General features: G+C 51.5%; 1 protein-coding gene across 1 annotated transcript in view; it reads right to left on the reverse strand.

Annotated features, from left to right (window-relative positions):
* The window catches only part of FA2H (fatty acid 2-hydroxylase), a 54,784-nt gene that overhangs the window by 13,430 nt on the left and 29,113 nt on the right, over positions 1-12,241 (reverse strand). Inside the window, exons 3-4 of the mRNA XM_043599676.1 lie at positions 1,628-1,770; positions 706-812 (exon numbers count right to left, since the gene is read on the reverse strand). Of these exons, the coding sequence (XP_043455611.1) occupies positions 706-812; positions 1,628-1,770 (250 nt within the window). The remainder of the gene's footprint in view (positions 1-705; positions 813-1,627; positions 1,771-12,241) is intronic.

The raw sequence follows: 12,241 nt of genomic DNA on the forward strand, positions 1-12,241 counted from the left end.
TCTGTCCCCTGATCCTCAAAGCTGGGGGGTACCTGACATTCACATTCTAGCCATATGACCCTGAATCCTCACTTGACTTTTCTGAGGCATTATGTCCTTGTTTCTAAAAGGGCATGATGATAGTACCTTTCTCATGGGGATGCTGGGAGGGTTAAGTGAGGTGGTCCCTGGAACCTGACACGTGGTAAGCACCCAATAGTGGTTAGTGGGGTTCGTACTCCAAGTCAGGGGTTCTGTTGCATGAGCTTTTGCTCAGGAGACACCGTAGGACACTTCCAGATCTTTCTCTCCCAGGTTCTAATCTGTGCTGTGTTCAGTGGGCCATTTTGAGTTAAGCTCTCAGCTGTGCGTCTAGTGAAATGATTTCATTTTGGTTTCTTTGACAGTCCCAAGTCATACGTTTTCTAGTATTACACTCAGCAAGAAGCCCTCTCCTTCATTGCTACGCCTCCTGATGAAATAATTTTGTTTAGTTTCTGCTCACGTGTTGGTGGTGTTGTTGTTGTTGTTGTTTTTATCCATTTGGGGCTGCGGTCGGGGGAGCCTGACAGTTTTCTTTGTCTATTGCTACAGATAGGTCTCATTTACAAATGTTTGTGAGGTGGTTTGGGGTTCTGTGTTCTTCAAAACTCAGGACCAGAGACACCACTGAAATTTCCTGCCTCCAGGACCCAGGGGAGCAAATCAGGAAGGAACCAACGTTACCTGTGGAGAAGGAAGCAAAGAGTCGAACGTTGCCCTGGGCAAAGGTTCGGTAGTAGGACCAGCTGAGGTACAGCACCAGGGGTGTCCAGATGAGGGGGACAGAGTACCTGCAGGAGGATCCTCAGGGTGAGAAAAATACATGCACAGGGGCTCGACAGGGTTCAGCTTCCCCAGAGACGCATCGCTCAACTAGAGGAAGGAGTAAATGATACCAAAGCATGTGCGGAAAGCATATGGAGACATAGGGCCAAAGGGACACTGCTTTGGGGATAGGGAGAAGAAAAGAAGAGAGAGGCTGTAAGTCTATCTCCTTCTGTCTCTGAAGTGAGGTACTGGCAGAAAAGAATTGCATCCCTGTGGCCAGACTCTGTGCCGCTGGATTGATGCCGGCCTGTTGTGGCAAAGAAGCCAATTGCAGGCAAAATTGTTCCCATGGGCTTTCCAGGCTGGAAAACCCTCCTAAGAGTCTGGAATGGAACAGGGGTGGCTGTTCTATTGAGCCTGGGTGGCTCAGTTGGTTAAGCATCTGACTCAATTTCAGCTCAGGTCATGATCTCACGGTTGTGGGATCAATCGTGGTGTCGGGCTTAGCACGAAGCCTGCTGGGGATTCTCTCTCCCCCTCGCTATGCCCCTCCTCCACTCACGCTCTCTCTTAAAATAAATACATAAACTTAAAAAAAAAAAAAAGAATGAGGTGACATTTAAAGTGGCTTCTGGCTACATGTTAGGTTGCCACTCACTCAATGGATAAACCATGCATAGGAATGGATTGTATCTATGGCATGTTCCACTATCCCCAAGAGTTGACACTACAGCTCTGGGCTCTGGAGAGGGACCCAACTGTCCCTTCCCCTTCTGTATCCGACTGGCAGCAGCAGGAGAGAAGGACAGCCCCACCATGGGCCCAGAGCAGGGCTCACCAGGCAGTCTTGGAGAGGGCCTCGATGAGGTCGGAGTGGAAGAGGCGGATGGGCCTGGTCACTGGCTGGTGGACCCACTCGTCATACTTCTCTCCCAAGTGGCCTACCTGCCACAGCAGGGGCTTCCGCCAGTCTACCAAATCCTGCAAGAGACAAAGTCAAGTGGACTTGATATTCACACCTGTGCACATTCACTCTCCCATTTTCTGGTACGATATCCCAATCTCCATTCCCCACCTAAGCTCACATGATCTGTACCCACCCCTCCACTTCAATGATCCTAGAACTGACCAAGACACTCATCTCAGCCTTCCAGTCACAGAAACGGGATCCAGGACAGGTCCATGACCTAAGCCGGTGCAATGAGCTGTCAGACACCCTTTCTTCCTGCTGGGGTTGCTGAGCTGGCACAGCACGACCCTGGAGTTGCTAGCAGACTTGGTCAACACAGAGGATGGCCAACCTAGGAGCTAGAGACACTGAATCTGGGTCATGACACCCGAGCACCCGGATTCAACCACACCCAAAGACTGAAGTCTCGCTCAGGACTCTTTAGGTCCAGAAGCCTCAGACAACAGGCCTGCTCTCTCAGCTGAAGGTGGGGCAAAAGGTGCAGCATCAATCTGAGGACACAGCTGTGAGGGTCCATGTCTGCATCGTATAGGCATGTTTAGAATCCAGGCCTGCGTGTTGATGAATTGGAGGTGATGTGCTGTTGGAATTCTCCAGTGTTAACTTTGGAACTCTGTATCTGATTGGGACAAGAGTGCTGTGGAGCCTTTATGGTCAGCAACCCAGTAAACCTCACACAAAGTGAAGGCTGTTGGACACCGTTTTGAAGGTCATGGCTGGCAGCCGACACAGGTCTTTTCTGATAGCACAGCAGTGCTGAAGCCGGAAGTTGCGATGAGATTTTGGTAGGAGAGAGACCCTAAGCTTTCTGTACATCTTTGCTCTTCTCCACTGTAATTTTTATTTCTTTGCACATTTTGAGCATGAACACTTGATGTGACATTGTAGCAAATGATGCATGACTTGCCTTCCACATCTAGCTTTAGTCCCTCAAACCCATGGCCGGGTCGTGGGCATGGACTTACTTTAGATAGGAATGGGACAAAAGGTCTATGATAGGCATATTAAGTCTGCAATTTTATGAAGTTAGCTAGAGAAAATAAATTATTTGGCCCCTGCAAAAATGAAAACAAAAACAATAAAAAACAAAAAAACTATATTAGTGGGGCACCAGGGTGGCTCACTCGGTTAAGTGTCCGACTTCAGCTCAGGTCATGATCTCGTGGTTTGTGAATTCAAGCCTCACTTCGGGATCTGTGCTTATAGCTCAGAGCCTGGAGCCTACTTTGGATTCTGTGTCTCCCTCTCTTTATGCCCCTCCCCCACTCGTTCTCTCTCTCTCTCTCTCTCTCTCTCTCGCTCTCTCTTTCTCTCTCTCTCTCAAAAATAAACATTTAAAAATTAAAGGGGCGCCTGGGTGGCTCAGTCTGTTAAGCGTCCGACTTCAGCTCAGGTCACGATCTCGCGGTCCGCGAGTTCGAGCCCCGCGTCAGGCTCTGGACTGATGGCTCAGAGCCTGGAGCCTGCTTCCGATTCTGTGTCTCCCTCTCTCTCTGCCCCTCCCCCGTTCATGCTGTGTCTCTCTCTGTCTCAAAAATAAATAAAAACGTTAAAAAAAAAAGTTTAAAAATTAAAAAAAAAACTGTAGTAGCAATAAAATAGGCCTTTTCCCTTTTACCATGGGCTTTCTTCTTGATATTGGTCTGGATGATTCATTCATTCACCCATTCAAACTATTATTCATTCAAAAATTTGCTTGATATTTCATATATGTGTATATTTTTATGCAAGCAGCTGGGAAAAAGAGATGGGAATGTAAGAGACCATCTTTGCTTTATATAGCTTAGTGCTTAATTAGAGTTGACTGTAGAGTCAGGCCTAGGTGCAATTCCTGCCTCCATCACTTACTGTGTGACCTTAGGCAAATTACTTGACTTCTCTGAGCCTCAGTTTTCCCAGCTATGAGATGGAAGTAATGATACCTGCATAAAGTGTTCAGCAAGCTAAAACACGCCGGGGGAGGGGCGCCTGGGTGGCTCAGTCAGTTAAACGTCTGACTTTGGTTCAGGTCATGATCTCAGGGTTTGTGGGTTCGAGCCCCACATCAGGCTCTGTGCCGAGCGCTTGCTCAGAGCCTGGAGCCTGCTTCGGATTCTCTGTCTCCTTCTCTCTCTGCCCCTCCCCCACTTGGGCTCTGTCTCTCTCTGTATCTCAAGAATAAATAAATGTAAAACTTTCTGAAAAACAACAACAACAACAACAACAACAAACACACCAGGTGAGGTGGTTTAGTGATGATGCAAGCAGACTGAGATTAGAAGGCAGAATGATTGGTACCAACGCCTGGGTCCAGGGTAGGAGAAAGGCCTTGCAGAAAACCTAGGGTTTGGGTTAGAGCCCACAAAGCATGGAAGACTTGGAAAGAAGAGAGGAAGGGTGCAGGAGGAGATAAGGAGTTGAGACTATGACCTATGGAGGTCAACTCTATGGAGTTGAGACTGTGGCCTATCTGGTATTTTGACACCAGTCTGCAGGGCAGTAGGAAGAAATCTGTTGATGGTCTTAGATGACAGAACACCCAGTACCAGGCCCAGGAGTTGGTACTTTATCCTCCAGGCCAACTGTCTCCAGGGTGGGGGTGTATGCATCCCCTAGGGGTACTCAAGGCTGGTCCACAGATGCAGGGAGAAAATTTTAGAGACTCTTTCTGTTTGTGACACATTTATTTCATCTTTAAACCATGTATGGGTATTTTCTAATACAAGAGTACATTAGCGCATGCAAATAATTTAGAGATAATTAAAAGAGACATGTAATGGACAAGGTGCTCTAAATGTCTTACTCATAGGGATGCAAGATCAAAAAAGCCCGGAAGCTGCAGCTCTAGGAAACGCAAAGCCCTTGAAGATTTCTGAGGAGTCCACATATTGAAGAAGATTAACCTGGGCGCAAATCAGTAAACCACAACCGGTAAAGAACAATGAACTTGTAGTGAGAGACCACTTTCAAAGCCAGCCATGTATCAGCCATGGGCAAGTGCCTTTACCTCTTGGAGCTCCTAGGCTCTGGCATCTGTAAAGCTGGGTGTGCCCTGACCTTCTACCCACAATAGGAGAGGGGGTCAGATGCGCCCAGTGCATGGTGGGTATCAATAAATCTCCAAAATAATGGAGTTAGGCAGTGTCAGGAAACTAAGAGTGTGTACGTGGAGGAAGAGCACTCGCGCCTGGGACAAGGAGTCAACAGTGATTCAGAGAGACCTGCTTTCCCGCATCCCTGGCCGGAATGTCATCCTTGCACAGGCCTCCATGCCAAAGCTGGTGTGGCTTCAGCAGATCCCAGCCCTGCCAGAGGCGAAACGAGCCCCATTATCACAGCCTTGGAACAGGGTTTCGGGGCCTCAGGGCCAGCAGGGAGTTCACTGGGCCTTCTTTCTGTGCCTGTGACCAGGGAGGAAAGGCCCCAAATCTTTGTGGTTCCTGCCATGTGAACTTGGTGATTCCCAGGTGGTGGCTGCCTTCCTGCTTCTCAGGCTAGAGGATGACTCATGTCAGCCTGGAGCCATCCATCCAGCACCAGTTATACCTGGCGATCACCCAAACCTCACCTGGCCCCAGCTCCCTTCCTGGCCCCAGTCCCCAAGTCTCCTTGACTTTCTCCCTTGGTTCTAGCAGCAGATAGATTCATTGGGTACACACTGTCTCATTCCTTCCATTCCTCTGCCTTAGGTCTCTACACACGCACGTACACAGCACCATCGCCACCAGGAAAAAGAACTGGAGGAACCAGCTAGCGGCCTTTGTTTACACCTTATCTTGCAGCGCCTCCAGAGCCCCACCTCAGAGGAAGCTAAGCCGGGGTCATGGTGAGAGCTTGAGGCTTTGTCCCAATTGCAATAACCTTAGAACTAACATTCACAGGGCATTTGTCATCTGTATATTCATCATGTACCAAGCACGGTTCTAAACATCTTACGTGAATTAAATCATTTGACCCTTGCCGTACCCCTAACTAGGTAGCTACTATTATTATTGTTATTTTGCAGATGGGAAACGAAGGTGGGCAACTTGCCCAAGGTTGCCCAGTTACATCTTTTTGATGAGTTGGCTCCTTTATCATTGGGAAATGGCCATTTTGGTCCCTGGTAATATCCTTTATCCAAAGCCCACTTCGTCTGATTTTAATAGAGGCACACTGGGCTTTTTTATGCTTGGTGTTTGTATGGTCTATCTTTTCCTACCCTTTTACTTTCCTCTTGCATTTGTCTTTACATTTAAAGAGCATCTCTTGCAGACAGCATATAGTTGGGTCTTGCTTTTTTATCTAGTCAGACAATCTCTGCCTCTTAATTGGAGTGTTTGGTCTATTTACATTTAATGCTGGGTGGGTCTACTACCTTCTTTACTACCTTGTTTTCTATTTGTCTCCTCCACTTTCCTTTCTTGTCTTGTTTGCATTAATCAAGTATTTTAAAATATGCTATATTATAATCTCTATTGGCTTTTTAGCTATGTTTTTGTATTTTTCCTCCAGCTACGCTCTAAGGATGATAATATGCATATTTAACCTATCACCATCTATCTTTTTTTTAAATTTTTTAAAATGTGTTTATTTATTTTTGAGACAGAGAGAGACTGAGCATGAGCAGGGGAGGGGCAGAAAGAGGGGGAGACACAGAATCTGAAGCGGGCTCCAGGCTCTGAGCTGTCAGCACAGAGCCCGACACGGGGCTCGAACTCACGGAGTGTGAGATCATGACCTGAGCTGAAGTCGGACGCTCAACCTACTGAACCACCCAGGCGCCCCTATCACCATCTATCTTGAACGAACCCCCTGGATTTTATAGGTTCCATTTTTGCATGTTACACACAACACTCTATGCCTGTACACTTAGTTCAGACTTAGCTACCTTAGACAATGAACGTTTCTAGCTATATAGAACACAAGGGTATGGCCAGGCAGGCCTCTCTCTCAGCCTAGCAGTGGTTTGGGCAAATTTTTGCCTGTTGATCCATTTTGCCCTTATTTCATAAAGTGAGTAGAAAACAGCATAGGATTTATAAGCTTAATTCAGTTGAGACACAGGAAGAATGTCTAGGTGAGCAGCAAGCTGGGAATCTAGCCTGAATCTTATACCCAATTGCAGAGGGAACAGAACAAAAGGACAGAGCAGGTGTGGAGAGCTGGTTGTTTACAGGTGGGGTAGATAGGGCCAGCTCCCTCAGCACCCCCCCCCCCAACATGGGCATCTCTTGTTTGATGTCCTGTGGCCCACCTGGTCTTTGGACATGACTTTGGTTCCTTCCTGGGTAGGCCAGTGGGCACTGGCCATGTACGAATGGAAGACTTGCTATCTAGAGTTGGTCACAAGGCTGCCTCCGACCTGATCACTGGCCTTGGAGGACCTCAAACCTGGCTCCACGTCTAGCCCACAATACATTTCTGTGAGGGAGGCCTCCTTGGTGCCAGGGAGGGCCATGTCACTCTGGGGGCTGAGGCACTGCCCTGAAAGAATCCCAAGGAGGCTCATTTTCCCCTCTGCAAACATCCCCCTCAGTCCTCAATAGCCAACACCTATATTTCCACTACTGGAGCATTAGCCACTATTCCAGGGGAAGTAAAGCAAGCCTTCCATGCAAGTATAGAAATCCAGGCCCACTGCCCTCCTCCCCATTTTATGGGTAAGGGCATTGTGGCCCAGAGGGTACAAGTGACTCTTGAAATGGGACTGGTTGGTCCTGGGGCAGGGGTGACCCCGCCACCCCCCCTTCCCTCCACACAATCTCCTAGGAGCTGGGACATTCACCATATGCTCAACCTTCAGTTAGATATACATGCACTGACAGGGTGTCTTTTCTCAATTGTCTTCCAGCCCCAATCCCTGCCCGAGAAAGTGTCAGCTGGATGCTAATGCGTCCAACACTTCTCACTTACTGGGTCATTTCCAACATGGCAGCTGGCTGGGAACTGGTCTTGAGAAGGGAGGATGGTAGAGAGGAGAGCTCAGAATCCAGGGAGATGGGAAGGGTCTCAAAGTAAATTTCACTTCCTCTTCTCCCCGGCTGAGGGCCCTTAATCCTCCCAGACAAATGGCTCTCTTGCTTCCCCTTCCAAGCTGGCCCCAGGTCCTGGCCCCTCCCCACCTCTATGTCCTGGGGCCCTGCGAAACAAGGAACTGCAAGGAAAAAGATCTGCAGCCTTTGTCTGGTCCTGAGTGGGGAAAGGAGGGGGGAACAGACCACTGACCACACTTCCAGTTCCCAGGCATCTGGGGGTTTCCATAGCAACCTTCTTAATAACAAATCCTCCTTTTTCAAATGCGGAACCTGATGCTCAGAGACAGCAAGTCGTTCACTCAGGGGTGCCCAGCTAAAACTGACGGCATGGGTGAGGGTGAGGATGTATCCAGAAACTGTTTGTTGGGGAGGGGGGTGGTCATTTAATGAACTCAAAAATCCTGAGCTGCAGGCTGGGCCCCGGAAAACACATGAAAATCGGGATAAATTTGGCCCAGAGTCCTGCGCCCCTCCCCCACCCGGCTCTGCCCTTGACCCAAGGGTCGGGGAGGGCTCTCCCGGGCTATGTCTGGAATGCAGCTGCAGCAAGGCCTGCAGGGGGAAAGGGCAGCCTGCTGCCCAGAGGGAGCCTGGAAGGGTTTGCATGCTGCCAGGGTTGGAAGGGAGCCTTCTCTGCTCCCCAGGTCCCCCACCCCCAGGCAGCACAGGGGTCTGCTGGCACAGAACTCTTCTGAGGGCCAGCCCCAGCTCAGGAGTGGCAAACTGGGAATCTGCTCTTCCCCGGACAGGGCACATGTGGGGAAAGGGGACGGCAGCTCTGTGCCAGCAGCTCCTCCCACCTCTGCAGCCATAACCTAAGGCAATTGTTTAAAGAAATGTCCACCCAAACCGCAGAGCTGCTGAGCTCATAGCTCCAGGGATGGCTTCTGAGCCAGAAAGGTGGGGGATGGGCTTCTAACCAGCAGTGGCCAGTGGGGAGGGGAGTGAGGGCTAGAAGCTCTACAAGAATCCTGGCCACTGTTCCTTTATCCTTGTCACAGGTCCCCTGGGCTCAGACTTCATGTCCGTTATCCTACATAAGTTGTGATTTTGAGAACTGGAGCCTGACATGGTCCCATTTTACAGGTGAGGAGACTGAGGTCAGATGCTCAGTGGTATATGCTGCAGGGGGGACGTGCGCCCAAGCCAGCGCAGCTCCAGAGCCCGAGGTCTCAAAGGGCCAGGAGGCCTCCTATCAGCTGGCTAGGCGCCGCGGTGACTGTGAATTCGTCAGCACAGAGGCTTTGAGGGTCCCATGGGAGGCCTTACGGGGTGCCTGAAGGCCTGTCCTGTACAGTCTAACTGGGGGTTCCCAGCTGGACAAGCTCAAACCCACAAAGGCAGTTCTGGACCACCCACCTCCACCCTATACCCCGGGGGAAGTGGTGGCCTTCCCCCATGAGGGTTCAGAGATGAGAGTGGTTGGGGAGCAGGAGGTGAGGGCCAGACCCCAGGGAGAGAGGTTTGGCCATGTCATACAGAAAGCCCATGGGAACTCAATCTTCAAGGCTGAAGAACCCAGAAGGGACCTGCCCTGCCCCCACCCCCATCCCAAAGTGAGGTGGGCTCTTCTTTAACCCTTTCTATACCCTTTCCTACACTCTGGGCAGCCTGGCTTTCTTGACACCTACCCTGGGGAGGGTCAAGGTGAGACAGGAGGCCCAAGGAGACCCAAGGTGACCAGGGGACAGAATGCTGGGAGGTGAGCCAGGCCTGCACCCACAGTGTTGAGGTTGACCCTTCCCCAGATGTGGGCTGGCCAATGGGCCCTTGTCTGATACAGGGGCTATTCTCCCCAGTTCTCAGTGACATATCCGGGTGTGCTGAAAAGCTAAACCCATGCAGCCAACGTCAACATCTTTGTAGGCGCAGGGGAACCCCGGAGCAGCCCCTGATGCCGAGGGTCCTGTGTGTGGGGACGTGTGTATAGACCTAGGGTTAGAGAGCTTCCCAGTGCTTATTGCTTCGTGACACACCTGGATGGATGGTTCTACCGGTTTCTTAGGGGAAGAGAGTGGGCCTCACCCCCTGGTAGCCTGTGGAGCTAGAGCACTTCTGGCTCGGCTCAAGGCAAGATGGGAAGGAAGACTATACCTCAGCCTCCGCCCTCCCTTCTGCCCTCCCCTCCCCCAGTACAGGCCTCAGGGTCTTATTCTTGGCCAGCTGTCAGGGTGGAAGGGGCCCAGGACACATGGAAGGAACAGGTCAGGGGAGGGGGCGCAACGGCCCTATGGTTACAGGCAGGGCCAATGAGCCAACCAGCAGAGTCACTTGGGACAGGAGCCCTCAGCTCTTCCTCATTAGTAAAACCAGGATCATTTTTTTTTAAGTTTATTTGTTTTGAAAGAGAGAGGAAAAAAGACAGAGAGAGAGAGAGAGAGAGACAGCATGAGCAGGGGAGGGACAGTCAGAAAGACAGAATCCCAAGCAGGCTCTAGCCAGCACAGAGCCCAACACAGGGCTCGAACCGACGAACCATGAGATCATGACCTGAGCTGAAATCAAGAGCCAGAGCTTACCTGACTGAGCTACCCAGGTGCTCCAAAGCAGGATCATTCTAATCCTTATCTTGTCCTGGTGTTCAAATGACTGGATCAGACAATAGACAATGTATATAAAGTGCTCAGCCCGGCATCTGGCACTTGGTAAGAGCTCAATGAAAGAAGCGTTAATTCAGGGCTAACTCCGCTTCCCCGGGGGGATCTGGGCTGGGAACCTTTGCAAACCCCTCGAATCCCTCCAGTTCTGATTCTTGGGAGGCTGGCCCCCAAAGTGGGGAGGGTGGAGGAGGCTGGGGGTGCAGAGAGACTGAAATGGACACAGTCGAGCGGTGAAAAGAGGCAGTGGAACAAATAGGACAGGTGCATCTAGAAGCCAGGAGCAGTGGGCGGCTCCGACCACCTATACGGAGACAAGCTCCAGGCTGGCTGGGTTCCAGAACACGGGGAGAGACATGCAGGGGCTACTGTAGGGTGAGGAGCTACAGTGTGGTTTCTCATCCCACAAGGAAGCTGGGCATGACTGAGTGATCCAGTGAATGATTTAGAAATTGTTCCAGTAAAATCCCATGCAGAGCCTGAAAGTCAGCCGATATTGCACCTGTAAGCAGGGCGAGGCACCCTGGGCTTGCTTCCTGGCCCTTTCAGAACCTTCCGCCCTTTGCCCAGGTACCCCCACCTCAGTTTCCCCTCACTCTTTCCAGAACAGCCCACTCTGTCCTCCAGCTTCCAGGCCCTTCCTTAGCAGCCCCCCAGAGGGCCTCCCTTGAACACAAAACACGAAGGGTTAACTTTGGCAAGTCCTGCCCTAAGAGCGGTGTCCAAGTCCCCGCCAGGCCCGCCCGGGACCCCGGCTGAGTCAAAGCGACTGCCCTGTTGGCCTCTCTCCTCAGCTCCTCAAGGTCCAGACCCAACGGACGCCCCCAAGCCCCTGGCCTGGGGCAGAAACAGGTGTAGGGTCTAAATCAGACCAGGGGCTTAAGGGCTCGCCCAGCCTCTCCACTCCCCCAAAGGGACTGGGACTGAACCTGTGGTAGACGAATGCAAAAAGAAGGGAAAGCGGGGCACCTGGTTCAGTCAGATGAGCGCCCGACTCTTGATGTCAGCTCAGGTCATGATCCGACCTGGTTCGTGAGATTAAGCCCCGTGTGGGGCTCTGCAGTGACAACGCTGAGCCTGCTTGGGATTCTCTCTCTCCCTCTCTCTCTCTCTGCCCCTCCTCAGCTCACGTTCTCTTTTTCTTTCTCTCTCTCTCAAAATAAATAAATAAACTTAAAAAAAAAATGAGAAAAAGCAAGCCAGGCACTGTTCACTCTCCCTGGGAAGCCCAGCTCTCCAGGCTGTCCCCCACTGCTCCCAGTGGGGCTGGGGGCCCCTTCCCAGGGCAGGTCTCCAAGCCCTCTCTCAGCCGGAGACACAGGAGGAGGGGGGAGGAGGGAGAGAAAGTGTGTGAAAGAATGACAGAGGGGCAGGGAAGGTGAGTCAGGCTGGGCTGCCAGGAGCCAGGAGCAGGCCCTGGGAGGGGAGGAGGAGGAGGGAGGCCTCTCTTCCACTCTGGTGGGGAGTGGGGCTGGTGGGGAGCGGGCACGGGGCACATGGAGGAACAGGACTTGATTTCCCCTCCCCCTGCCACATACAGTGACAGGGCTGGAGTCAGCCTTGAACCTGCAGCCTGGGGAGACGGAGAGGACCCTGCCCCAGGGCGGGGCTGGCAACACAAGATCCCCTTGTCCCCTGGGGTGCCGGGGTGGCCCAGTCTGTTAAGCGTCAGACTTTGCCTTGGGTTGTGTGTTCATGGTTCGGTTCGTGAGTTTGAGCCTGCGTTGGGCTCTGTGCTGACAGTGTGGAGCCTGCTTGGTGGGGCGGGGGACTCTTCCTCTCTCTGCCCATCCCCGGCTCTCCCTCGCGTGCTCTCTCTTCAAATAAATAAATAAACTTAAAAAAAAAAAAAAAGAACCCCTTGTCCCCAGCCAGCCTCCCTTGGCAGT

This window comes from Prionailurus bengalensis, chromosome E2 (assembly GCF_016509475.1).
Source record: "Prionailurus bengalensis isolate Pbe53 chromosome E2, Fcat_Pben_1.1_paternal_pri, whole genome shotgun sequence".
Classification (NCBI taxonomy): domain Eukaryota; kingdom Metazoa; phylum Chordata; class Mammalia; order Carnivora; family Felidae; genus Prionailurus; species Prionailurus bengalensis.